This window comes from Balaenoptera ricei, chromosome 8 (assembly GCF_028023285.1).
Source record: "Balaenoptera ricei isolate mBalRic1 chromosome 8, mBalRic1.hap2, whole genome shotgun sequence".
Lineage (NCBI taxonomy): Eukaryota > Metazoa > Chordata > Mammalia > Artiodactyla > Balaenopteridae > Balaenoptera > Balaenoptera ricei.
In genome coordinates, this window is record NC_082646.1 from 99,546,944 (window position 1) to 99,573,896 (window position 26,953).

The window sequence follows — 26,953 nt, forward strand, 5'->3', positions numbered from 1 at the left end:
TCAAAGTCCACCCGGTGTGGCCTTTTTGCTATTCTTTAGACACATCAAGTACATTCCTACTCAAAGGGCCTTTGCTCTTACTGTTCCTTCCACCTGGACTGCTGTTCTCCCAGATTGTCACATAATTTGCTCTCTCAATTCATTCGGGGCTGTTCTCACATGTCACCTCAGGAGGACTTCCCCAGTCTCCCTAACCTAAGTAACATCGCCGTCATCATCCTCTTCCCCCTTCGCCTTGGCTTTATTTTTCTCTATAGCTCATCTCATCTCATTACCGGACATTATTTCATATATTATTTGTTTAGAATAGAATCTAAGCAACATAATGTTAGAGCGCTGGTTCCTTGCACACTGCTATCTAGTCTGATACAGTGCCTGATGCACAGATAGAAGGCACTCAATAAATATTTATTGAATGAATTCATTTGTAAACCCTTTCGCTTCTCATTTAATCCTCCTAAAACTCCACAAGCTCAGTTATTACTATTGCCCCCTTCCATGTTACAGATGAGAAAACTGAGGCTCAGAAAGGCTCCTTGACACACATATTCACCAGTTTATCTGTTTATAGCCTACCTTATTCCAAAAAGGATTTCAGGTGACCTGGAGAGGTAAACCTCTCTGACCTGATCCAGGGTGCACAGCTGGTAAGTGGCAGAAACAGGACGTGCGCCCACATCTTCTAGCTCCATTCTGGTTACTCTCTCCACTCCGCCACTGTCCGTGTGTTAGACGGTGTGGTGCTCACAGAGCTGAGAGGAGAGAGAGCTATGTGTGGGCTGGGCACGGTCCCAGTGCACCCAGAGGTTGTGAGGAAGCAGGAGACCTCAGCAGGACCAAGAGGTGAAGATCGGAGCAGTTAGGTGGAGAGGAAGGCCAGACTGGGGCCCAGGTTCAGATTCCAGCCTGGGCAGGCCTGCTGGCTGTCTGGCAGCCTCTGACTTGGTGCTGTCTCCTGGCTGCCGGGCTGGGCTTGTCCTCACCTGCCTCTTGCCTTCCGGGGCAGCTCCTCTTCCCAGCCAGCCTCCTGCCCTGGCCAGCGGAAGGCGCCTATGAGGCCGATGGTCCTCGACGGGGCAGCCGGCCGGCCTCTCGCAGGGCCCCCTGGTCAGGAAGTGCCGAAAGAGGAAGAGAGTCGCCGGGCAGGATGAGCACACTGGGGGCCGGCCACAGTACCGGGGGAGGCTGCGATGAGGCTGCAGCTCTGGGCCCCGCGGAGGTTCTGGAGACAGAAGAAGGAGAGCGGCCCGGGGCACTGAGGCAGATGTGGCGCTACCGCTCCTGGGACGTGCCACAGATCCCAGCTGAGGCCCCCCAGTCACAGTAGGTACTTGGGCGGCCAGAGAATGGGCACGGGGACCTCTGGCCCTCAGTCCCTCCATGAGTCTTTTATCTGGGGTTGGGGGGTGACAGAAGTGGGGCTACGCCCCTCCCTGTGTCCAGTGGCTCTGCAGAGGCACAGAAAAGGGCAAAGGGGTTCTTGGCAGGGTGAGAGGAGCCCTGATGTTTGAATTGCTGGGGGCAGTGTGGTGGGGCCTGAGCTTGCAGAAGGCTAAGAGTCGAGGGAACAAACCGCGGGTGGGTCTGGGCAGAGAAGTCCCCACAGGAGTGTGGCATTGGGTGCCTTGTGCAGACTCAGTGGGGTCTTCGGTAGCCTCTGGTCTCCTCCCTCAGAGCTTGGTGTCAGAAGCATTGGGAAACTTTCCCAGAGGGACCCACGCACCCCAGGAAGACCGTGTCCGGCCCACTTGCAGACTTCACTACCACCCTGGCACCTGCAGCTGGTGGGAGGGCTGGTGCCCCATTCCCCTGGTCTCTAGGTCCAGAGGAAACTTGAAGGATGCTGGGAGAAGGTTCTGAGCTTCTGGATGCTGGCGATTTTTTAAAACGGCAGGCTTGCCCACATGTCACAGCTCCCAGCACTGGCTATGTGTGGCAGGCTGAGGCTGGAAAAGGGGCTGCCAGAACCCCAGAGAGGGTGAAAGTGAAGTGACACAGGATATGGCTTTGCAGAGAGGAGTGCTAACAGGAACAGCAGGCAGCTGATATGGGCATCAGGGTGGCAGGGTTTGGAGGGAGAAGACCATACTCTCCAGCTTCCTGGCCTCCTTTTGTCAGCCCTGCAGGGGCTATCAGAGGCTGCCCCCAAGCTGCTGATTCCCAAGCATGTGTACTGTCTGTGCCACCACAGGCGACTGCTCTGGTTCCACTTGCTGTCCTCCTCTCTTGAGGGGGACAACCTTTGCTGCCCATGGGGGTGTGTTTGTGTGTGGCTGCGAGGTATATTTCTGGGTGGGTGAGGTATATCTAAGAGGGATGTGGCAACATGTAGCCGTTGTCCTGGGTTATATTTGGGTGTAGGAGAAAGACGTATATGTTCACTGAGGGCATGGATGTTGGGGAATGAGAGTGTAGTCCTTGCTTCTGTGTATGTATTTATGAGTGTGTAAGAGGTGGGCAGGTGATTCCTGTAGTGTAAGAGATTTACAGGTTCTGTTGGATATTGTGTTGGGAAAGTGCTATGTGTTAGGAGTGTGAAAGGATTAGAAACAGCTTTGGATTTAGAAAGATGAATTTGAATGAGAAACGTGTTGTTGGTGTGTGTGAGGGTCACTAAGTGACTTTGGTCCTGGTATACATTTCTGAGTGTGAGAGGCTGGTGTGGGAAGTGTTAGTTTGTGTAATGAGTGAGCATAATTGTGTGTCAGAGGCGTGTCTGTTCTGTGCGTATGGGGAGCAATTGTGTGACTTTTGTTCCCGAGGGCGTGATTTGGGAGAGCGAAGCGGGTAGGGGTGGAGATTGTATGAGTGGCTGTGACGGGCACAGGGTGTGCGAGAGAGGTGTCTATTCCTTATAGATGTGGGAGGGGAGGTGGTGATAGCCACCCTCGCGAGTGTTCACTTGTGAGTATGTAGGTTGTTTGGTGCGGGGAGACGGGGCTAACAGGAAGAAAAAAAAGGTTGCGTGTGCCTGCGTGCGCGCAGGGCGGCTGTGTCGGGCTGGAGATTCTATTCTCATCCGGGAGGCGGACCAGCTGGGGTTGTGGGCGGGGCTCAGTTGCCGCGCCCCCTCTCGACCCCCGCCCCCTCTGGCGGCCCAGGCGGGTTGCGGCTCGGCCGGCGGCCGGCAGAGGGCGCGGCGGGCCGGTGCCACCGCGTAGCCGAGGGGGCGTGCTCGGCGGCGGGCAGGCAGAGGCCCGGCCAGCTATGCGGGGTCCTGCGGCCGCAGCTGGCGGCACTTCCTGGAGCGGCGGCGGCGGCTGCTTCCCCAGCACCTGGGCGTGGAGTGCGGGGGCGCGCGGCGCGGGGCGGGCGGAGCGAGCGCGCGCCATGGCCGCGGCGGGCGGCGAGGAGCCGGCGTGCTAAGCCCCGGCCGCCGGCCCGGCATGGGCGTCTTCCGCGGGCCCGCCGCCGGCCGGGGCTAGGGCCGGATGGAGCCGCGGGACGGCAGCCCCGAGGCCCGGAGCAGCGACTCCGAGTCGGCCTCCGCCTCGTCCAGCGGCTGCGAGCGCGACGCCGGTCCCGAGCCGGACAAGGCGCCCCGGCGTCTCAGCAAGCGGCGTTTCCCAGGGCTGCGTCTCTTCGGGCACAGGTGAGCGCGGCGGCGGCGGCGGGAGGCATCCCTCGGCCACCTGGTACTGACACCGAGCGGGGTGTCCCCGGGCACCGGCGATCCGGGCTGTCTTGGCGATGGCTCTGCGTGGGGGTCATCCCCCAGCATCCGGGCACTGGCACCGAGTGGGGGTCATTCCCTGGCACCGGCAGCTTAGCGCGCCTCCTCTGTGGTACCGAGGCAGGGGCGGTTTCCAACTCTCCAGCAGGGAGACAGAATCACCTAACCCCCTGGCACCAGCAGGTAGGGCCCCCATGACTGGTCACGATCCCCTTCTTGGCACTGATGGAACAGGGCCCCCTCTGAGCCTCCTGGCCCCAGGGAGGTGGGCGGTCACGTCGCCACTCTGGTCCTCGGTGTGGCCGCGTTGCCTACCACCACTGCGTGACCTCCGCAGAACATGGCCTCGTTGATACTACTGTGACGACCCATGCCTGTCCCGGAGCACTGGTCACAGACTTAATCGCTCAGCATTTTCAGCTTCTCCTTGGGCTTGGGGGTTCCTGGCCACCTCTTTTACACTGCTCTTAATTAGCAGGGAGACCTCAACCTCTGCTCTGCTAGGCAGTAGGCATATCTCCCCCTACCCCCGTCTAGCCCTGCTGGGAAAGGGATGGGGTGCTGACTCTTCAAGCTCTATCTTGACCTCTCCCCCAGCACACCAAATGTCACTGTCTTGTGCCTGTGACAGGGCTTTGACCAGGACTCTGGTGAGGAACTGTGGGGAGGGTGTGGAAAGATTGAGTGCAGGCAACCCGTGGCATGTGTGCTGGTGTCGGCTGGGAGCTGCTTCCTGCCAGTGCAGCTCTGGTGGAAGTTGAGGGGAGATGGAGCCTCATGAGGACTCCACCTGGCTCCCTGGGCTTCTCCCTGACTTACCCTGTCCTTCTGCAGTGGCCACGGAGCTTGCAGCCAATCAGCTCAGGACCCCAGAGCCAACTCAGACTGGACTCTGACCACTTGGAGTCTGCCCAGGGCCTCCCTCTCACTTTTCTTCAGTTGTCCAGGCTTCATGGCAATTGGCCCCCCGAGCTTTGCCCTGTCCCTTCCCAGGGTTGACCTTACCCACCAATAACATGGGTAGTTTTTTTCTGTACAAGTTGGCATCCCTGTAATGCTGACCTGTGCCCTCTGCCTGCCCTACCCTAAGCAGGGCCCTGCTCTTTGTGCCTGCACTGTGTTGCCGTGCACAAAGATCTGGATCCTCACACTGGCAGATGGAGCTCTGTAGGCCCTTGTGAAACCAGGCAGGCTTCAATGCCACATAAAACGGGGCAGGGAACAAAGCTTCTCGTACCTCTGTTTTGTCACCCACAGCCCTGCATGCCGGAGCAGTTTACACCCAGCTCTGCAGGATGTAGCCTCCAGTGTTCACAGGCTTGTGAGGGGGAGGGAGGGGCTCCGCCAGAGGCTTCCTGTCCCTGCCCACAGGGTACCAAGTGTTGAGCTCTTCTGACCTCTGGCTGTTGCCCCTTGTGAAGGGCACAGGTTTGTGCATGTAGCAATGAACCTCAGACACATTCAGGAGGAAGGATAAGAAGTAAGAGAACAGCAAGTACCTTTACATAATTCTCTAAAATAATCAGGACAGATGTTATTTCTCCATTTTTATAGACGAGAAGAACACAGGCTCAAAGAGATGAGTAGTTTGCCCAGAGTCACGTAGCAAGTAAGAGGCAGAGATAGAGTTTGAACTCTAGTCTGATTCCAAAACCCACATCCTTTTCTCTATACCAGGTTCGCAAACAGAACATCACAGTGACCTCGGGTGCTTTAGGAACCACAGATTCCTAGATCTTACCCTTGGCATGTCTGACTCATCAGGTCTGGAGATGGGGCTGGGCATCTTTTTTTTTTTTAATTTATTTTTGGCTGCGTTGGGTCTTCGTTGCTGCACGCAGGCTTTCTCTAGTTGCGGCGAGCTGGAGCTACTCTTCTTTGCAGTGCGCGGGCTTCTCATTGCGGTGGCTTCTCTTGTTGCGGAGCACAGGCTCTAGGCACGCGGGCTTCAGTAGTTGTGGCACGTGGGCTCAGTAGTTGTGGCTCGCGGGCTCTAGAGCTCAGGCTCGGTAGTTGTGGCGCACGGGCTTAGTTGCTCTGCAGCATGTGGGATCTTCCCGGACCAGGGCTCAAACCCATGTCCCCTGCATTGGCAGGCAGATTCTTAACTGCTGCGCCACCAGGAAAGCCCCTTTTTTTAAAAAAAATTATTTTATTTTTGGCTGCGTTGGGTCTTCGTTGCTGCGCACGGGCTTTCTCTAGTTACGCCGAGCGGGGGCTACTCTTCGTTGCGGTGCGCAGGCTTCTCATTGCGGTGGCTTTTCTTGTGGCGGAGCATGGGCTCTAGGCGCACAGGCCTCAGTAGCTTTGGCTCTCAGGCTCAGTAGTTGTGGCTTGCAGGCTCTAGAGCACAGGCTCAGTAGTTGTGGTGCACTGGCTTAGTTGCTCCACGGCATGTGGGATCTTCCCAGACCAGGGCTCGAACCCATTGTCCCCTGCACTGGCAGGCAGATTCTTAACCACTGCGCCACCAGGGAAGTCCCGGGGCTGGGCATTTTATAAAGCTTCCCAAGTGTTTCTAAGGTGCTACCAAGTTTGAGAACCACAGTATTACATTCACTCTGGGGATGGTAGGTGATCTGACAGGATGCCTTAATGAGAAGAAAATCAAACAGCACCTCCGGAAGTGTGTAAGGAGTCTCCCCTGCATAGTTGCATTGTGCTGGGGCATTGGGGCACACAGAAATGAATGCATTTGGAAAACCCAGTAGAGTCAGGGAGAGGGCAGTGGGGTAAAGACTTCCCCCTGACAAGCCTGGGCGTTTGGAGAATCAGATGTCCACGGGGCTGACCTGCCTCCCCTTGCTTTGACTGGAGGCTGGGGGGACAGATATTTGGAATAGTGCACCGCCTTGGCACCGTCCCTTTAACGCTGTTTACTTGGTCCTGCCACCTTTGCGGGTTGCCAATCTCAAAACTCCCCAGTGCCCCAGCTGAACCTAGCCCTCCGTCTTTCCCCAGGCTCCAAGCTCATTCTCAGCCGGGCTCTTGCTGCTCATTGGGCATCCACCCTCTGAATTACCCCCTTCCTGCTCCCCTCCCCTTCTCCCCACCCCCCCACCCCCCACGCCATACACACTTCAGGCCTTGGGGCTGAGGGACCTGCAAGGCGAACAGACAGTGGATGGAAGGGAAGATAACAAATAGGTTGGTGGTGGCTGCGGAAGCTGTATTGAGACTTCTGCATTCGGATCTTGGCTCAATGGTAGAGTTCTAGAATCAACTAGCACTCTCTGCTGTGGGCTTGGGAGGTGTAGTGATGGTACATGGGCCACATGTTTGCCATCCCTGGTCTGGTAGAACGGTCTGTGAATGGCAGCCTCTTTGGCATCTTCCTTAAAGAGGCTTTTTCTTAAAGCCCACTGCAGCCTCCCACATCTGGTTCACCCTCTGGACTCTGGGGAGCAGTTTGCCATCTCCCCTTTTTCATTTCGCCCAGGAAGGCACACGGCTGAGCCGTGCTCCTCCCCAGCTCCATTCCACCTCGCCTGTCCTTGCTGGGAAGCATCAGCCACTCCCACATGAGGAGGTATAGGTTCTGCTCTCCCCAGGGCATCTGGGTTTTCCTCTGTCCTTACCGTTCAGATTCTATTGGCCTTGAGGGGTGGTCAGTCAGAAGTGAGAGGGAAGTTGACTCTGCCTCCTCCTCCTCCTCTTCCAGGGCCCACCTGGAGAGGACCCCCTCATCCTCTGGCCCTGTCCGAGCAGCCTGAGCCGGGCAGGTCACGCAGCTTGTGGATTAACTGCTTTTGCACCCCAGGGGGCATCAGAAATTACCTGGCACTTCACACATCTAGACGGAAGGCACCTCAGCCTGCAGAGCCCCTGGGAGCCTGAGCGTTGGCTCTGCCACCTCTGCCATTCATTAGTGCTTAAAGTCATTCATTCCTAGAGGGCAGAAAACGCACCTGTGGGACAGGTTTGAGACAGTAGGTCCCATTTAGAGGTGATGCCACGCAGGGCCAGGTGAGCGTGGTCCTGAAGTCCAGGATGGCGGAGCGTGCCCACCGGGCAGCCTGAGCAGAAGCAGCGCCAGTTTGGGTTGATTTTGCAGTGATCGGGAAGGGGCGTGTTGAGGACTGCCTCACGTTCAGAGGCAAGAACCTGGGCTGCGGTGCTGGGATGTCTGGGAGCAAAAGGTGCCTCTCTGAGTGGTTTGTCTTGCTCAGGCTAATTCTGGGAGCTGCCCAGGTGGCCAAGGGAGGCAGGTGTAAGCCAGAGTCCCTGGGTTCCCGCAGGTTTGGGAAGAAAAAGGGGCCTCGGTGACTGAGCCGTGCATCGGCTCACCTCGCTCTGCCTGTTCCCCACGCGACATCGTGTGCCAGTGTGGAGCCAGCCAGGCCGGGACGTGGGGTGGGAGCCCGCGGTCTTCCCTCTGCTGCCACACACCCGCCAGCGGCTCTGGCTTACAGGCCAGGGGAGGGGGCGGGCAGCTCGTCATATTTTCTCCGTGCCGTCCTCCGAAAATGTCAAGTCTCAGGATGCGGAGCCGCCCGGGACTCTCAGTTGGCAAAAGAGAGCACGAGAGTGGGTGTCCTCCCAGGCAAGGACGGAGGAAGGGCTGAGTGACCCTGGGAGAGGGAGAAACAGGCCTGCCTCTGCCGCTTCCTAGAGCCCTCTCCAGAATTCACCAGTCGCCCCCCGAGCAGGGGGGAGCCAAGTGGGCATGCTGGCCCCGAGGCTTGGCCTGTGCTGGTCCCTGGGAGAAGCAGAGGTTGGGTCCCTGTCCCCCAACAAAGGCGAGAGAGCTTCCAGGTCCAGGAGCTGACTGGAAACTTGCCCTGCAGTGTCGCTAAAGCGACACAAGGGGGCGACAGCTGCCACGGTGGGGCTGTGACGGGGGAGAGCCCCTTTGCTGCCATCCGTCCACTTGTACCACAGGCCTGCTGTGGGTGGACCCACACAGACCCCCGCTGCTGAGCTACCTGATACTCTGGCTGCGGCAGAAGGAGGGCTGGGCGTGAGCTGCCACATCACCTGGCCCGACCCCTCCCCCTCTCTGAAAATTGAGGTCCAGTGCGTTGACCTTGACTGGGCTGAGGTCTCACAGCTAACTAAGGGTTATCTGGGACTTCAGTGCCAGTCCCCTAATTCCAGGAGCGTGTCAGTTTGTACCACATCACAGGACCCCAAAGGCTTCCCTGCTTTCTGAGAAATCCTCATCCGGCACCTTCCGACCTGCCCTCCGCCTCCCCTCCCCCCTGCCGCCCCCTGAATAATTCTCTGGGTCGGCATGGGGGGACGGGGCAGCATGGGCAGGAGGGGGCAAGCCCTGCACCTGCATCCAGGCTCACCGTCTCCCCTCACTCCTGGGCAAGACTAGCAGGGTGCACCTCTGGGTGATGCCAGGCGCTCATTTCTTGCCCCCCTGGACTGCTTCCTCTGTGCTTCATACGTGGGAGCCCCTGATGCCCTTAGGATATCGTCCTCACATAGGGCTGCCGTGTGGCTTCCCACCCCACGGTTCTCAGCACCGGGCCTGCCTGGCACTCCAGTCACAGGTGGGAGTCTTGGAAGGCAGTTTCAGGTGGAAGAGGGCAGGCCAGAGCAGTGACCAGAGGCCCTTGAGGAGCTATCATTCTGCCGTCTTTCCTCGTCTGCCCCCTTCCTCAGCTGAGACACCAGAGGCATGGTTAGGTGGTGCAGAGCAGGTTTGATGAGACCGAGGGCTCTGTGGCCCAGGTAGAGGCAGGAGAGCCTGAGGAGATGAGCACTCCCACCTGCCAGCCCTCTGACACTCATCCGGACGCAGGGGACGTGCCAGCTCATCTTCCTCTGGCCATTAACGGTTGCCAGAAGCTTGTAAATCCATCAATTTCATGTAATCCTCTGAACAACCTTGTAGTTGATTTTATTCCCATTTTACAGATGAGACACCAAGGCTCAGCGAGGTCAGGGGCCTGGCCCAGGATCATGCAGCTTACGCTGGAGCCCAAACCCAAGTATCTTTTCATAACACCAGGCTGCCCTACTTACTAGCACGCCTTTCTTCTATTCTTTTATTTTCCCATCACCAAACTGGTAGAGCCTAAGAAGGGGTTTAAGTGCTTGAACCCCTTGAAATTGAGAGATCTTTGTCTTGTGTGGGAGTAGAGTGAGGCCCTTGAAATGATCTGTGCCCCAACCCCAAGGGAGAACTGCCACCAGGATCCTAGCCTCAGGGGGAGCAAGGCTGAGCGGTGGCGGGGTGGTGGGGGGAAGACCCTTGGGTAGGGAGACTCGGGTTGTAAGGAGGATGTCATGTGGCTCCCTGGCTGGATCTGGAGTGGAGGAGCAAGTCTGGGACCTTTCATCTTGCTTTCAAAGTGCAGGGAGCAGACGACTCAAGGGATGTGTTCATAGGAGCTCCAGATATCACCCTGGAGTCAGTGGGTGGCCTGTGGCCTGGGGAGAGGTGTTAAGGAGGAGAGCACAGCGCACCAGGCCTCACGGTGAGAGGTCTGAAGAGAGAGGGAGGGCCCCCGAGCTCTCTCCCTCCACTGTAGAGACCTCCCCTCCGCTTGCACCTGGCCTAGCGCCAGTTCAGAGCTCCCACATAGAGGCCTCTCCCCTGCCGGGGCTGAACCAAAATAGCTGTCTAGGAGCCTGGGCCTGCACCGCCCACGCCGCAGCATCGCGCGGGTTAGCAGCTTGCCTGTCTCTCCGCCCCGCTTCCCCAGCTTGCTGACATTTTACTGGGGCGGGGGTGGTTGTGAAAGGGGGCCCTAGCCCACGCAGACACCCCACTGACGCAACCTGTCAGCCACTTGCCCTCCTCTGAAAGGCATCCTTTCGGGTGAGACCTTCCTTCCGGCTCCACAGATACGGGGTTCCTACCAGGAGACAGTGTAAGGAATACCTGGGGCTCCATGCCACTGCTGAAATCCACCCATGGAAGACCCAGGGCAACCCCCAGAAGCTGTTCTCCCTCTGGGGGGCCTTTTTTTTTTTTTTTAATACTTAAAAATCTTTTGAAAAGCATTAAGTATTTGCCATGAGGAAAGTATACAGAATAACGTTAACACCTACCACTTAGCTTGGTCAGATCTTACCATTATGCCATATTTGCCTTAGACAGAGATGGAGGCCTCTTGTCTCCCTCCCCAGAAGAAACGACAATCCTGATTTGGGTGTTTATAGTCTCGTGCCTGTTTTAAGATTTTTTTTTTCCTATGTACGTATGCATCCATAGCAACACACAGTACTGTTTTTTTTTTTTTTAAAGAGATTTAAAATTTATTCTATTTATTTATTTATGGCTGTGTTGGGTCTTCGTTTCTGTGCGAGGGCTCTCTCTAGTTGCGGCGAGCGGGGGCCACTCTTCATCGCGGTGCGCGGGCCTCTCACTATCGCGGCCTCTCTTGTTGCGGAGCACAAGCTCCAGACGCGCAGGCTCAGTAATTGTGGCTCACGGGCCTAGTTGCTCCACGGCATGTGGGATCTTCCCAGACCAGGGCTCGAACCCGTGTCCCCTGCATTGGCAGGCAGATTCTCAACCACTGCACCACCAGGGAAGCCCCACAGTACTGTTTTGTATGGCTTTGCCCTTGAGTTAAATGGTGTATTGTACGTATTCTGAATTTAGGTTTTTCCCTCCATGTTGTTTTAGAGATTTAATTGTCTTGAAACATGAGCACTAGTGTGGAGCCATTTTAACTGCCATATACCATTCCTTTTTGTAACTGTTGACGGACATTTAGGTTGTTGGTAGTTTTTTTGCCGTTGCAAGTAATCCTTCAGAGACTGTGCTGGGACACGGCTCCTCGTGTGTTCTGTCCACCAGTGCGTGGTTACAGAGCAGTGTATCTTCAGCTTAGATAGTTGTAGGCAAATTGTGCACCAAAGTGGTTGTCCTAATTTTTAGGCCTCTGGAGTTATTTTTCTGTCTTTAAAGTTTTAGTAAACCGAGGAATGGGTTACCATGAACACTTTCTCTTTCAAGCCTGCAATATCCCATGAGGAAGACAAGGTGGTATTATCCCCATTAATCCGATGAGGAAATTGAGGCCCAGCCAGGGTAAGAGACTCAGCTTGAGGTTGCATAGCCGGTCAGAGGACCTTTGAGTCCAAATCCTCGGAAAGCACCTTTGACCCCTGTGACCTCTCAGGGAGATTGGAGGCACATTTTCTGTCTTCGAGGCAGGAAAAAAAAACCCTGTGTGGAGTGCATGAAGCTTGGGAGGCCGAGTGGGGCCCTGGGGGCTGACAGCTGATTCTAAGAAGATCTAGTAGATGGAGGAGGGAGCAACTTGGTCAGAAGAGTCAGAGGGGGAGTTAAATTTTGAATGAGGGATAAGGGGGAATGCTGCTCCCGGCAGATGGGGAATGGGAGCCTGCTGCAGACACAGGAGAAGGCAACAAGAGGGACCAGTCACAAGAGAAGAGGGACGTGGGGGCCAGCAGGGGCTTCGTAACGCTCCCAACAAGGTGTTGGGAGACTCAGAGGGAGACATATCGGCATTCCCATCAGGGATCGATTTCACTATGTGCCTCTGAGACACAGGAGCTCAGCCCACACCAGCAATTTGTCCACCTAAGGCTGGCAGGAAGGCCTCCAGAACTGGCCAGCCACTGGGTCACTGCGCTGGCCCAAAGCCCTTTGCTCTCAGCGTGATCCTTGAGGCTGAGCCTGGGCCATTCACTTTTCCCTCCATTCACTCTTCAAACCACATCCAGCACTTCTAGACCCTGGGGATGCAATTACGAGTAACACATGGTCCCAGGGGCGCACGGTCTGGTGGGGGATACCAAGCTGCAAACCAGCGCTGATGGCCCAGAACAACCAAGAGAGGGCCTGAGTGTGGGAGCAGGTGACGGCCGGGAGAGGAGGCTGGGGAGAACTTTCCAGCAGAGCCGATATCTGAGCCAGCTCTGAAAAGATGAGAGGAAAAAGATGAAGGAGCGTTCACTGAGCAGAAGAAGAGATGGTATTCCAGGCAGAGAGACTGTCAGGTGCCACGCACACAGGCAGGAAGAGGCCCCTGTGCATTGCTTGACAGGAGCATCTAGAGGTAGAGTGAGGGGTTGAGAGCATAGACCCGGAGCAGACTCCTAGGTTGGAATCCCAGCTCTGCCACTTACTAGCTGCGTGATCACAAGCAAGTTGTTTAATCTCTTTGTGCCTCGGTTTTCTGATGTGTAAAATGGGGATAATACTACTATTACTTTTTATGAAATGAAACGAGTTAGTATTTGTAAAACACTTAGGACGGTGTCTGGCACAGAGTGAGTTATGTATTTGTCAAGTAAAATGTAAAAAGTATGAAAGCGAGATGGGAGAGGAGGCCGAGAAGCCTGTTGACTGCCAGGCCCAGGTCTTTGCATTCTGTTCCCTGACAGTAGAGAGCCATTGAAGGATACATGGACACTTAAGGATGAACTCTGGTGGCAGTGGGAGGATGGTTTGGAGGGGAGGCTCTAAAGGCATGAGTCAGTCATTAATTCCACAAACATTTCTCCAGGGTCTACCAGGAGCCAGACCCTGAGACAGGGACTCAGGATAGAAGGAGAGAGAGACTGGGGATGTTTCAGCAAGGAGCTCAGAGCTGGGGTCCTGCCCTGCCCGCCCCCCCCCCCCGCCCCGGCATCGGAGGCAGCCACTCCTCTCCCCTCCTTGCCCACATCTTCACCTTGTGACTTCATGTCACCAAACCCTGTTGCCAGGTTTCATAAGGAAAGCCTTGGAGAACGTGGAGTGGGCAGTGGCACCCAGCCCGGAAAGGAGCCTCAGCTGTCACTCTCTGGGTCCTCTGGAGAGGAGAGGAAGGCAACTGCTAAAACAAAGGCTGCTGCCATCCCCCTGTGCCCAGCAAAGAGAAGTAGCCTGGGCCTTGTGGTCAGCCCTCGGGTGCGGTACCCGAGGTGGAGGAAGCCCTTCTCTCCCCCTTACGGCTCTGGTCCCTCCCCGACGGAATTCCCTGTTCCTTCCTCCTCAGCCGATCAGCAGTAAACACTGGACTCACTGCCAGACACCGTGCTGGGCTGCCCAGATGCACTAGATCTGGCCCCTGGCCCCCCAGGAGCTCGTCTGGTGGGTGGGAGGAACGAGGCATATGGACTTGAGCGAATCAGGACTTCCAGGGGTCCCATGGCAGAGGAGCCAGATGGGTGGTGTGGAGTCATCAGTGGGAGTGAGGTACTCTTGGCTGGGGCAGCTGTGAGCAGGTGGGATTTTGATACGAGGTGAGGAAGGAGGCCGGTATTCCAGGCAGAAGGTCTGCCATGTGCAAGGGCACAGCAGTGAGCTTGGGCTCAGCCAGATTAGGGGGCAGAGAATAAGTTGCGTTGGTTAGCACCAAGTGTTGTATCAAGGCATAGGAAGCTGAGTTAGTGCCACATTACAGAAACCATGTTTGCTAGGCTAGAGGATTTAGAATTCATTCTAAATCAGTGGTTCCCGAAGTATGGTCCTGGGGTTGCCCTTGACCCTTTCAGGGGATGGTTGAGGTCAAAACTGTTTTCGTAATAATACTTTCAGAGCTGCCCTAGTTTGTGTCCTTCTCACTGTGTTGATATTTGTACTCATTGTGTAAAAGCAACGGTGGGTAAAACTACTGGAGCCTTGGCACAGACAAAGGCAGTGGCCCCAACATAAACTTGTAGCCATTGTATTCTTCACACTCACAACAACAAAAATGCAGTAAATATATTAATTTTCTAAAGCCTAGATCCTTGAGTACGCTTTTTTAAAAGTTCTGTGTGAAGAAATGTGAAATATACATACGGCACTTTTGCTGCAAACCAAACTATGATGGCTGTCTTGAAAAAGCACTTTTGTGACTGAGTTGCGAGCCCTACTCGTCACTTTTTTTTTTTTTAAGGAACACCATTTAAACTTGAAAGAACACCTGAGGGCAGACAGAACTCTTCAGATTTGGATATTTAGCAGACGTTTTCTCAAAAATGAAGTGAGCTTGTCACTTCAAAAACAGTATCAGTATTTGTTGCTATTGATAAAATTTGTTGCTATTGATAAAATTTGAGTGAAAATTAGAATTTCAGAAACTTTGTTCCAGTGTGTGGAGATCTGCCTAACTCAGTAAACCAATATTTTCCAATGACCTATGCTTGATGTTTCAAAATTCAGAATGCAAGACAGACCAGTGAAAAGTTCAGATTCCACATAGCCACTAACCTTTAAGAAACTACCACTTGTCATATTTTGGTGTAGTAGCAGAGAATATCCATAATTGCGTGAAAAGGCTATTAAAATATTCCTTCCTTTTCTAACTAATTGTCAGTGTGAGGCAGAAGTTTCTTCATGTACTTCAACCAAAACAACATATCACAACAGATTGACTGCAGAGGCAGATATTAGAATCTAGCTGTCTTCTATTAAGCGAGACATGAGAAATTTGCAAAAATAAAAACATGCCACCCTTCTCACTACTTTTTTGTTTTAGAAAATACAGTTTGTTTTTCATAAAAGTATGTTATTTATATTAACAGTTACTGGGTTTATTGTTTTTCAACAAATGAATAAATAGTATTTTAAATATTTCTCAGTTTTAGTTTCTAATGTGGTCAATGTTAATAGCTATAACCCCCATAAACAAAACCGTCTGGGGAGCTTCAATAATTTTTAAGAGTGTAAGGGGGTCCTGGGACCAGGATGTTTGAGAGCTGCCACTCAAGATCCTAGGGGCTAGGAGTGTTAACGGAGGGGTGGCGTTCTAGGCAGGATGGGTGTGACATGGGCTGGCTTTCTTCTGGATCTGACAGGCCCCCTTGGCAGGGCTGGGAAACCCAGGATCAGGAGGCTCCGCTCAGCCACTTCTGAGCTGTGGGCAGTCACGGGCCTCCATGAGCCTCAGGTGCCCTGGGGGGTTCAGCTGGGAGCGAAATGCCACTTGCACAGGGGAATTACAAGCCTCCTGTCCGGCAATGCTTGTGAAAAAGTGCTTAGTAAGTTGTGAAACACTCCATAGATACTTATTTTTGTGGTTATTTTGTCTGAAGCCGGTGCTTAGCTGTCTCAGATGCTTTCCCCAGACCCCGGAAAACCTGTCCAGTGGGTGCGAGAGGGTGTAGGGTGACCCGCCTCTTCTCCCCGCAACCCTCCTGGAGCTGAGGCAGGGGCTGAGCTGTGCCGGGGGCCGGGTGGAGGGGAGGCTCCTGAGCTGTTGCTCAGTGGCCTCTGGGGACTTCGGGAAGAGAAGCCAGGAGGCAAGGCTCGTGCGCGTGTGTGTGCCCGCCCGCCTCCCGCCCACTGCCGCCTGCTTGCACTGCTGGGAGAGGAAGTGCAGTCGCTTACCGATCGGGTTATTTTCATAACGGCCGTCTCAGGCGTGGGGGAGGAGGGGGCAGGGGAGCAGCCACAGCAGCTCACTCCCCAAACTAGGACTTGCTCAGCCGGAGGCCGGCCCGGCGCTGGAGCCAGAGCCGGGGCTCGCCTGCCCCCCCGGGACCCCAGCCCCCGCCCGCTGGCCCACCTCCTGCCTGCCGCCCTGCCTTCCAGATCAGGTCAAAGGGGCTCGCCTCAACCCTTCCTTGCCTTCTGCTTCCTCCCTCTTGGATCTGTCTGGGTGGGCCTGGGGAGGGGTGGATCAGGGTGGGCCCGGGCACCACCATCCCCAGTCAAGGCTCCTGAAGCTGATGGAAAGGGACCGGCAAAGCGTAGGCCGACCGAGCTCCTGTCTGAGCTCCTGTGCCCGAGCCAGGGCAGAACCCTGTTGAGGTAAACATGACTGGCCTGGTCGCCTCCTTTGCCATGCAGCCCTGGCCCACCTCTCCCCCCTGTGCATTCTGGTTTGGTTTGGTTTGGTTTGGTTTTGGCAGGATCCTTTTAGTGAACAGAGACCTGGGAACCCTGACACACCAGCCCCGGGCAGGCCCCCTTTCCAGCCGTCCCCGTCTCCTTCCCTCCGACCTCAACCTCAGGGCCGTGGGAGCAAAGCAGCCAGAGGTGGCTTCTGAGCAGCAGACCCTGGGGAAGCAGCTCCAGGCCCCCGCTCTGGGGCTGCTGGAAAGGGGGCCACATTGCACCATTCCCAGCCTGCACCGGGAAGAGGGGTGTGAGGGGCCCGTCCACAGCGTGGAACAGGCACTCTGGCCGAATCCCACAGCGCGGCCTGTGCGAGCACCTCTGGAAGCAGAGGGGTCCCCGGGGGCCAGGCCTGGTGCCAGGGGCAGAGGGCGTTCATCACAGCAGGAGCAGACACCCAGGCGGCTCTGGCTGCCAGGCTCTGTTCCTCAGGGGGGGTGGGGGTTGGCCGTCCTGGGAACTCCAGCTTTCCCTTCCGGGTTCCCACCCCCACCGTGGGCAGAGACAGACCCCAGGAGGTGGCACTATCCACATGCCCTGGTGTCTGCTGTAGGCGTAGGCCCTGCCCTGCCTCTCCTCTCTGCCAGCCGCCGTCAGGTACTTTCTACCGTTATCTCATCCGAACCTCCCTTATGTCAAACCTCCTAAACTAGGTCGTTGCATCCCCATTTTGCAGGTAAGAAAATTGAGACTCGGAAAGGTTAGTTGATCAGCCCGGGAAAGCAATGGCAGATATAGGATGCCAGGGCTCACGGGCTTTTCCACTTGAAGCTAACATAGGGTGTGAGACAGTCTGGCTGGGAGGCCAGGGGTCCTGTCCTTCCTAGCCAGTCGCCGACGAAGCTGGGGCACTCGTGTCCGCTCGCCCCCGGCAGCTGCCTTAGCTTGGCCACCTGCAGCCCCACTTGGTGCTGTTCACCAGGGGTGCATGGCCAGCCACCACTGTGCATGTCTCCCCGTAGCATCCTTTGTCCTCCCCAGGCTCCCAGCAGCCAGTTGACGGGGCCCGTGAGTCCTTTCCCACTCTGCCCCCTTCCGGTGTGACAGGATTACCCCAGGTCCCCCACCGGGAGGCTGAGGGACAGCCATTTGTGCTCTGCTGTTGATGTTAGAGCCCTGTGGGGCTTCCTCCGGTGACCTTTACATGTACCGTGTGGTATGTGGAAGGTGACAGAGCGTGAGGTGACAAGAAGCTGCCGCTCGGAGCTGTGCTGTGGGGAGAAGCTCCACGCCCAGGCAGAGGAAAGGCTGGGACAGGCCTGAGACCAGGCTGGGCTTCTGAGCAGACCCAGGAGAAGCCTCAGCAGAGATAGGAAGTCAGGAGTCAGGCCACTGCTGACCAGAGGACAGAGGTTTCTATGGAGACGGGAGGAACAGGAAGCATGGGGCCTGGGGGGAGGGGGTGTTGGGAGCATAGAGGAGTGGGTGCCTTAGAGGCGAGCTTGTCATAGGGTGTCAGGTCAGCCAGCTGACTGCCTCCTTGGACCCACAAGGAGACTGAGGCCCGTGAGGGAGGGGCTTTGCACATGGCCACACGAGGCCAGGCTGGCCTAGCCTGCCCCGCCCCCGCTCACACTGACTGCACCGTCAGGCCCCTGAGGAGACCCCGGGGCAGTGTGTGGGCTCGAACGCGGTAGGGGAGCACCTGTAAGTCGCCCCCGTGTCATGAGGCGGATGTGCGGGCGACCTCATCCTCCCGGCGCCTCTTGTCGTGGGTCTGGGGCAGCAGGCAGGGTCCAGCCCTCACTGCCACCCAGCGAGCAACTGCCGCACCTCCCCCCCCTCCCCAGTGACTGTGGCCTTTTGTTTTCTGGGTGACACTCACATCAGGCGGTGTGTTTGGCTGACTAATCTCCTCCGGGCTGGGCAGCTGTCACAGGGCGGCCTGACCAGGCGGGCAGGGAAAGCTGACACCCTGGGGCAGTGCTGGCAAGCCGGTGCCCTGGGGCAGTGGGCAGCTGGGCCTTTGGGCTCCTCTTCCTGGGTGCAGAGCAGACCCTGCGTCAGGGAGCCCTGGGTTCAGGTCCCAGTCCTGCTGCTGACCAGCCGAGTGATCTTGGAGCATGTTACTGCACCTCGTCAAGCCTGTTTCCTCATCTCTGTAATGGAGCCATCGATCCTGCCTGCCTCAGGAGGTGGTGGTAGTGAGGATCAAACGCGGTGATAAACGAATGCACTTAGCCCAGGGCCTGTTGCATAGTAGGTGATGGGTAAATGGGACTGCTACTGTCCTTATTATGGCTCCCTTCCCTCCCCCCCATCCCACCTTAGTCCCAGCTCGTGGCCCATCAGGGAAGACCCTGCTCTCTGCCGCATCTCTGGGGTGTGGGCTTTGGGGTTCAGGTAGAGTCAGGTTCCAGCAGTGGCTCCGCACAGACTAGTTGTGCACTTTGAGGGAGTTACCTCCTCAGTCTCCCATGAGGAACGGGGCATGATACAGTATCTATTCTTTAGGGTGCTGTGTTTATTTATTTAAATTTTATTTATTTATTTATTTATTTTTGGCTGCATCGGGTCTTCGTTGCTGTGCGTGGCTTTCTCTAGTTGTGGCGAACGGGGGCTACCCTTTGTTGTGGTGCACGAGCTTCTCATTGCGATGGCTTCTCTTGTTGTGGAGCACGGGCTCTAGGCGCGCAGGCTCAGTAGTTGTGGCATGTGGGCTCTAGAGCACAGGCTTAGTAGTTGTGGCGCAGGGGCTTAGTTGCTCCGCGGCATGTGGGATCTTCCCAGACCGGGGCTTGAACCCATGTCTCCTGCATTGGCAGGCGGATTCTTAACCACTGCGCCACCAGGGAAGTCCCTAGGGTGCTGTGGTTTATAAAATGGTACACATGTTTGCAGAGGGCTTAAAACCGTGCCTGTTACAGGTGGGCTGAGACTCAGTAAACGTAAGCCGTGATGGCATTGACTTTAGGAGGAAGCCAAGAGCTCTCCTGCCTTTCTCCCTGTCACCTGCAAAGGCTGGCGGACTGTAAGAGGCAGAGAGCCGGAGCTGGGCAGACCCGAACACTGCTTCCCCAGGCATGGGTGCCTCCATGTCAGTACCTCCACAGCCATCCAGGGCCCTGCCCGACGCTGCCTGCCCGGACCCACAGGGCAGTAGCAAATCAAGGGTGGGGGTGGTGGATGGGAGGAGTAGGCGCTGGACATGCAGCCCAGCCCTGATTCCTCAAACCCATCATCTTCCACCTTTTGTCCAGGGCTCCCACGCTCTCTCAGAGGCCCTCAGCTAGCAGAAGTATCTCTCCTGTCAGCCCCAGGCAGGTGTCCCATGGCCGTGACTCAGACCTCCCTGTGGCTGCCAGGGCCCAGGAGAGTACTTGATGGCAGGACACAGGTGTCCCTGGGAATTCTGGAGGCGTTGCCCCCCTGAAGCATACCAGGCTTCCTGCCCCTCCCGCACTGTTAGGGGGAGGTGAGGGCACAGGTGCTCCCAGCCACCTGTGCAGAAGGGGCGGCAGGGGGTAGGTGAGCTGGCAAAGGAAGTGGAGCCTGTGTTCAGACCAGGTCAAGGGAGGATGGCTTGAGCAAGGGTGGTCCCCGAGGCTCCTGCAGGAGGGAGCTCTGGGTAGCTTAGTGTCTGGAATTCTCAGCGTTTGGGCTTCGAGCATTGGCCCCCAGGTCAAGGTGCAGTTCATGGGCTTCCTCAGCAGCAGAGCTGGAAGGGTTTTCCGACATCATCCAGCACTTTCTCACATGGAATGTCCGTACTGTGCCTCTTCAGAAAGGTAAGACCAGCAAAGTTCTTACTGTCAGCCCCTCAGAGCAAGAGCACACACACACCCAGAGCCCAGAGGCACTCTCTTGGCTCTTGTGGCTTCCCACACAAAGTCCCCCTGGTGGCTTCTCTCCCTGTGCAGCTGCCTCTCCGGTTTTTGGGGGGCCTTAGTTCCCTGGGGCCTTCAATCCCCAAGGCAGACATCAGATCCTCTCCATTTCTAGTGCCACTGTCAGCCTGACCGCAAGTCAGGGGGTCGTATCAGGACTGCATTTCTCTTCAGAGAGCCTCAGTTTCTTACCATGGTTTGGTTTGTGCCATGTTCCCGGAGGGGACACCTAAGCCTAACCTGCCCTGTGTTGGTGGCAAAACAAAGGCCTAAGGAGAGGAAAAGCCTTGCCCTCAGCCCTTCAGTCTGTCTAGGTCGGCTCCAGGCTTCCACCTTCCTTTTTCTTTTCTTTTCCATCAGCTTCAGGCAAGGGACTTGAAGTCCTTTAGGCCAGAGCTTGGTGGATCATGGTGCCTGGACAGGGGAACCCAGATGGGTAGCTGGCAGCCCCTCCTACCCAGTACTCCTGGGGCCGCACAGGGACGGAACTGGGAAGGGCGCTAGTGCGTCCAACAGCGATGGGTGCAGGCTCCCTGCTGGATCCTCTGGCACCCTCAGGCACCCCGTTTACGGAGCTGAGAGGCCACATACGCACCCCCCCCCCATGCCTCCCAAGTGTCCCTTCTCTGCTCAAAGGGCAGAGGCTGTGATGGGGCTCCCGGGCACGGGAAGCACCATGGCCTGGCCCAGCTCCTGATGCTCCCGGTCTCTACCCAACAGCCACCCGCCTGCCCCTGCCATGGAGACCTTCTTTAGGAGACACTTCCAGCGGAAGGCGTCAGGCCCTGGAGAGGGGCAGAGGCGGCCCGGTGGCGTGGGGCTGCCCACGGGCAAGGCCCGGCGCCGCTCGCCTGCAGGGCAGGCCTCCTCCTCGCTGGTCCAGCGGCGCCGCTCCAGTGTACAGCTCCAGGGCTGCCTCCTGGGCTGCGGGGTGGGGGCCCCGCGCTCCAGCCGCCGACGCTCCAGCACTGCGCCCCCCGCCTGCAACCCCCGCTTCATCGTGGATGAGGTGCCCGCCCTGCAGCTGCAGCCTGCCACTGTTGGGGCCCCGTGTCTGGGCGCACCCCTGCTGTTGGCCGGGCTTGTGGGCATGGATGAGGAGGAGGGGGTCCAGGAGGAGGATGTGACAGTTGCGTCATTGGCCACCCAGCCAGGCACCAAGAGACCGGGGCCATCCCCGCATCGGGGAGCCCTGCCCCTGCTGCCCATTCCCCGCTGGCGCCGGCGCCGGGCCTCCTCCCACCTGCTGCCCGCTGACGTGGTGAAAGACCACGCCCTCTGGGGCCTGCACGGTTACTACCGGCCCCTCAGCCAGCAGCGGCCCTCAGGCCAGCACCTCAGCCTGGGGGGCCGAAGAGCCTCGGGCACCGCAGCTGGCCCCGGGATGCCTGCCTGCGTGCGCCCACTGTCCCGCAGACGCCAGGTAGCCCTGCGGCGCAAGTCAGCCGGACCCCAGACCTGGAGTGCCCTGCTTGCGTAGGTATAGCTGCAGCCAGCAGGGCGAGTGGCCTCCGGGGGCTGGCTTGAGGGCCCCCGGCTCCGGAAGAGCTCTGAGCCATGCTCGGAAGCCAGCAGGACTCTGAGGAGGGCTCAGTCTCCTCGGGGATCCTCTCAGAGTCTTGGGCTGCCTTAGGGCATCCTCTGCCCTCCCTGTCGCCGTCCCTGTCTTGACCCGGTGTTGAGGTCACGGTGAGGGCAAAGATCCCAGCTGAGGGGAAGGAAGCAGAGTCGCCGAGTGCTCAGCTACCCTCAGCTATCTCCTTTTCTGTAGGAAAGCCATCACCAAGTCAGGCCTCCAGCACCTGGCACCCCCTCCTCCTGCTCCCGGGGCCCCGCGCAGTGAGCCTGAGCGGCAGATCCGGAGCACTGTGGACTGGAGCGTGAGTGGCCGGGAGCTGCAAGGGGCAAATGAGGACCAGTCCCCGCCGGGCTCAGGGCCACGGGAGCAGTCGGGTTGGGGGTACTGTGGGCAGCTGTGAGAAGAGCCCATGGGCCTGTGGGGTCAGGGCAGACCTGGCGTGGCCACGTTTGAGCCAAGCCCTAAAGCCAAGGGACAGTGGGGAAAACAGGATGGAGCAAAGTAGATTGTGGCAGCTGGAGCAGGTTTGTATTGGGAGAGGGAGGGTTGGTTGGGCAGGGCAGGGGTGCACTAAGTGTGCTCATCCTGTGGTCTAGGAGTCGGCGACGTATGGGGAGCACATCTGGTTTGAGACCAACGTGTCTGGGGACTTCTGCTATGTTGGAGAGCAGTACTGTGTAGCCAAGATGCTGGTGAGTGAGCTCTGTGCAGCACACTGCCCCCTGGTGGTGGAGCCAGGTCTAGAAGCCTGTAGGCCGGCTCCTGCGGGCCTGACAGGCTGCTGCCCTTCCCGGGGAAGGTGGAAACAAGGCTCTCACCTAAGCGCCCCTGCGGTGGGCTGCCCGAGGATGGTGAGAGGAATGGGGCTGTGTCCTGATGCCAGTGCTGGGGCTTCCCGGTGCACACAGTGGGCAAGCTGTGCTGGGGCAGGTGCGAGGAGTTCTCTGCCTGCCCTGGGGCAGCATCCTGGATGGAGTTACCTGGTGCCTCAGGGGCCCTCTCTTTCCTGCAGCAGAAATCAGTGTCCCGGAGGAAGTGTGCAGCGTGCAAGATTGTGGTGCACACCCCCTGCATTGAACAGCTAGAGAAGGTGAGTGTGGTTGCTCAGGCTCTCCGGCCCCTCCCCTTTGGGTGCTAAAGCCCTCCCAGTGCACACACGTGTGTATCTGTACACGCATTTTCCCGTTACACAAACATCACCTGCCGGGGGTACCCCAGTGTGCATAGTGGTGAAGAGCCAAGGACCCAGGAGCTGAAACGCCTGCATTTGCATCCTGGCTCCCCCGCTTTATTTGTTACTGTGACCCCACTGCCCAGAGCAAGCCTGGCACAGAGTGGGGCTTGTAGACTGTTACTCAGCCAGATGAAGTAATGAATGATGACCGAGACACCATTTTATCAGTTCCCAAACTAACACTTAGACGGGGCCATGCCTTGCTGAAGCTGTGAAACTCAGCTGTGTCAGGGCCAGTCCTGTGTGGCCCTGAGGCCTGGCTCTGTCCCCTCCACGCTGCCACTGTAAAGACCTTTCCCCAAGGACCACTGTCCACGGTGTGTCTGCAGCTGGGGGCACGTCTGGGCTGCGTGCTTCCAGGGAGGGAGGGAGAAGGAATGCTGGGCGGGTGGGTCCAGGCTGAGGGTGGGAGGGCTGCCATGGCCCATCAGGGCTCCCCAGGCAGCAGAAACCCAGACCAGCATAAGAGAAATCCCGTAGGACTAGGAATGGCATGAACAAGGCTAACGTGGACTGCTTCCCCTACCCCCCAACTCGTAGTGTGAGGTTTCCCTACAATTCTGCTAAGGCTGAAGCAGAGACAGTTAGGAAAAGAGAAACCAGTGTAGCCCCAGGTACTATAGACCCATCACACCACCCCCTAAGGTGAAAATCAAACCAGGATTTCACAAATGAGCTAACAATCTCCAGGGACCAGTCAGCAAGCAAGGACTGGGTTGCCTGCATGTGCCTGAGTTGGGAGTGCTAGAGGGTGAGGAAAGGTATAGGAGGGGTAAGCCTTGGTGCTGTTTTAGCGGGGGAGATGGATACAGAGCTTGCTGTCTCCCTCATGCCAGAACACTGGGCAGAGGAAGGAAAGATTCCTTCTGGCTAGTGCAGAGGAGCGGGGATGCAGGAGGGCTTCTGAGAAGAGGTGTCTCACGTTCTCAGGGCTCCCAGGATGATTGGGGGCTATCCCTGCCTTGCAAGGATGCCTCTGAGTGACACTTTCCTGAAGGGGGTGGCCATATGCCTGACCCCACGAAGGGAGGTTCTGACGTTTTGGTGATCATTTTATGTTTCACAGATAAACTTCCGCTGTAAGCCATCCTTCCGTGAATCAGGCTCCAGGAACGTCCGTGAGGTAAGTGCCCAGGGTAGTTAGGGCCCCGGGTTTCCTGAGTGGACCTCTCTGCAGTGTCTTCAGAGTGTCACCAGGGGCTCAGCTCCTTCTAGGCGGCTCTGGGGCCCAGGGAGGTACAGGGCTGAGGCTCCGAGGGTCTCAAAGGGGAAGGCCTGGCTGGCCCTGCCTGCAGAGGGGGTAGGGCACTGCCTACCTCTTGGGCCTCCCAGTTCTCTCTGTACTTCCTCTGAGCCCCGACCTCCGGGCCACGGGGAGAAGTCTTCAGCCCCTTCTCACTTACACACAGGACTGCAGAGAGCGTCCTGCAGCCCCTGCCCCTCACTGTTGATATATTGAGGGGCACAGGCCACGTTCAAAGCTTCCACCCCTCACTTACTCCAGTGACGCTTCTCTCCTCTGCCAGCCAACCTTTGTGCGGCACCACTGGGTACACAGGCGACGTCAGGATGGCAAGTGTCGGCACTGTGGGAAGGTGAGGCCCTGCCCAAGGAAGTTGGCCAGCCTGCTGCCCCCTGGCCCCAGGCCCTACGGCCCCTGAGACTCGTGTGGCCCGTCCATCACTGACCGTGGTCCCAGGGCTCACTCTCAGCCTGGCTGCAGTGCCCAGTCAGTTCCAGAACAGCCAGGTCCCTGGGCGGAGCAGGAGAGCAGGGAGGAAAGCCTTCTTCTAGAGCAGTGTCTCTGGACTGCTCTGAAGTCGTGAGTGAGCCCTGTGAGAAGCATATAGACTTTTTCACTCATTAACTCAGCAGATGCATGTTTAGGGCCTGCTGGGTGGCAAGCACGGAGCTGGGTAGCGGGTCCCTGTCCTCCTGGAGGAGGATGCGGCTCCCAGACAGGCTGCAGGGGGCTTCCGGAGCACAGTCCACAGTGGTTGTGGTGTCGTTGACTTATTTATTGTCTGCTGCTTGTCTGCTCCCTCAGTAAGTTCAGGCTCTGAGAGGTCCCTCTTTCCTCCGTCCACTCAGTATCCAGCAGTGTGGGGGCACACAGCAGGCCCGCGAGGAACGTGTGCGGAATGAACAGGAATGAATGTGATCAGTACTATAAAGAACTTTCAGAGTGCGCTGGCGGGCCTGGCGGGCCTGGGTCAGGAAGGAGGGATTGGAATCAGGCAGGAGTTAGCTGTGGACCCCTTTCCAGCAGATCACGCGGTTAACTTCAGAGAGTTGTGGGCACCTGGCTCGGCCTCCCTCCCTACCCTAGGGACTCATTTTACAGTTCTTTTATTTTTTAAAAATGTGCTCCATTGCCCTGGGTGGAGAAAGGTTGGCACCAGAAAGGGGCTGGGTCTGCTGCTCCAGGCCGGGTCCCAGGTGCCCTCATCACCCTGTGCGCCCTAGGGCTTCCAGCAGAAGTTCACCTTCCACAGCAAGGAGATCGTGGCCATCAGCTGCTCCTGGTGCAAGCAAGCAGTGAGTGCTGCTCGCCCTACCTGCAGGCTGTCCCCCGGGCTGCGCTGGGTTGGGGGTCCCAGGTCTCCGCTGGGTCCGGCTCAGCCACGCCAACCAACCCCCTCTAGTACCACAGCAAGGTGTCCTGCTTCATGCTGCAGCAGATCGAGGAGCCATGCTCCCTGGGGGTCCACGCCGCCGTGGTCATCCCACCCACCTGGATCCTCCGTGCCCGGAGGCCCCAGGTGAGTCCTGGCCGCACCCTTGACCCCCGCACACACCTAGGGTCTGCCAGCCACCCGGGGCCCACCCACCTTGTCACCAACATCCTTGCTTCCCTTGCAGAATACCCTCAAGGCAAGCAAGAAGAAAAAGAGGGCATCCTTCAAGAGGAAATCTAGCAAGAAAGGGCCTGAGGTTAGACCCGGGACCAGGTGGGCAGCTGGAGGGGAGCAGGAGAGAAGGGCCTGTTTTTTGGGATGCTGAGCCCCCTGGGCTGATGCTGCCAGCTCGGCCATCAGTGGGTCAGTTTGGGCTCTGCGGCCCTGAGGAGGGTGAGAGGTCAGATCCGAGGTGCCTCTCTATGGCCAGGCCCACTGTGAGGTGTGACCCGGTGTGATACTCAAGGGGGCACCCAGGGGCACTGCTGAGAATGGGGGCGGGGTCTGCCAGGACAGGAAAGAGCCTTATGGGCTCTCTGTGTCTCCAAGGAGGGCCGCTGGAGACCCTTCATCATCAGGCCCACCCCGTCCCCCCTCATGAAGCCCCTGCTGGTGTTCGTGAACCCGAAGAGTGGGGGCAACCAGGTACCCACAGCCTGCCCTCTCCACTGAGCGCCTCAGGGGAGGGATGGGGTCAAGCTCACGCCCCTCCCCACAGCAGCTGTTCCCAGGTTCCGTTGCAGCTTCTGCCCCATTCCTCTTTCCCAGGGACGCTGAGAAAATCCAATTCTGTCTCCACCCTTCGCCCCTGCCTGGGCCTTGTTCCCACAGTTCCCACCCTTCTCCCCACGCTTCTCCCCACCTCAGCCCGCCACCCCTGACTGCCTCCCCCCCTGCCCCCCGCCGCCCCATCCCTGTCGGCTCCTGGTCTCCCACAGGGCGCCAAGATCATCCAGTCCTTCCTCTGGTATCTCAATCCCCGGCAAGTCTTTGACCTGAGCCAGGGAGGGCCCAAGGAGGCGTAAGTACTTGCCAGGGCTCTCGTGGGGATGGTGGTGGGGGCTCACCTGGCGCTCGGGGTACAGCACTCGGACCCTGACCCCGTTCCTGTCTCCTGACCCCAGGCTGGAGATGTACCGCCGGGTGCACAACCTGCGGATCCTGGCCTGCGGGGGCGATGGCACGGTGAGTGCTCCTGCCCCTCCCGGCCCGGCCCGCCC

The 26,953-nt window shown here is 57.6% G+C and overlaps 1 protein-coding gene across 17 annotated transcripts in view; it reads left to right on the plus strand.

The window, feature by feature from the left end:
• Positions 1–1,147: 1,147 nt before the first annotated feature.
• DGKZ (diacylglycerol kinase zeta) overlaps positions 1,148–26,953 on the plus strand; it is a 32,869-nt gene continuing 7,063 nt past the window's right edge. For 9 of the 17 annotated variants that reach the window (XM_059931482.1, XM_059931485.1, XM_059931484.1 and 6 more), the window contains exons 1-13: positions 16,241–20,143; positions 20,963–21,718; positions 22,014–22,122; positions 22,418–22,513; positions 22,834–22,911; positions 24,122–24,178; positions 24,582–24,650; positions 25,522–25,593; positions 25,701–25,817; positions 25,918–25,989; positions 26,283–26,378; positions 26,672–26,754; positions 26,858–26,918. In XM_059931482.1, coding sequence (XP_059787465.1) covers positions 20,052–20,143; positions 20,963–21,718; positions 22,014–22,122; positions 22,418–22,513; positions 22,834–22,911; positions 24,122–24,178; positions 24,582–24,650; positions 25,522–25,593; positions 25,701–25,817; positions 25,918–25,989; positions 26,283–26,378; positions 26,672–26,754; positions 26,858–26,918 — 1,758 coding nt within the window. In that variant the 5' untranslated portion in view covers positions 16,241–20,051. Of the gene's footprint in view, positions 1,324–3,350; positions 3,593–15,870; positions 20,144–20,962; positions 21,719–22,013; positions 22,123–22,417; positions 22,514–22,833; positions 22,912–24,121; positions 24,179–24,581; positions 24,651–25,521; positions 25,594–25,700; positions 25,818–25,917; positions 25,990–26,282; positions 26,379–26,671; positions 26,755–26,857; positions 26,919–26,953 lie in introns of those variants that run through there. The other 8 variants (XM_059931492.1, XM_059931483.1, XM_059931494.1 and 5 more) reach the window with 8 other exon arrangements.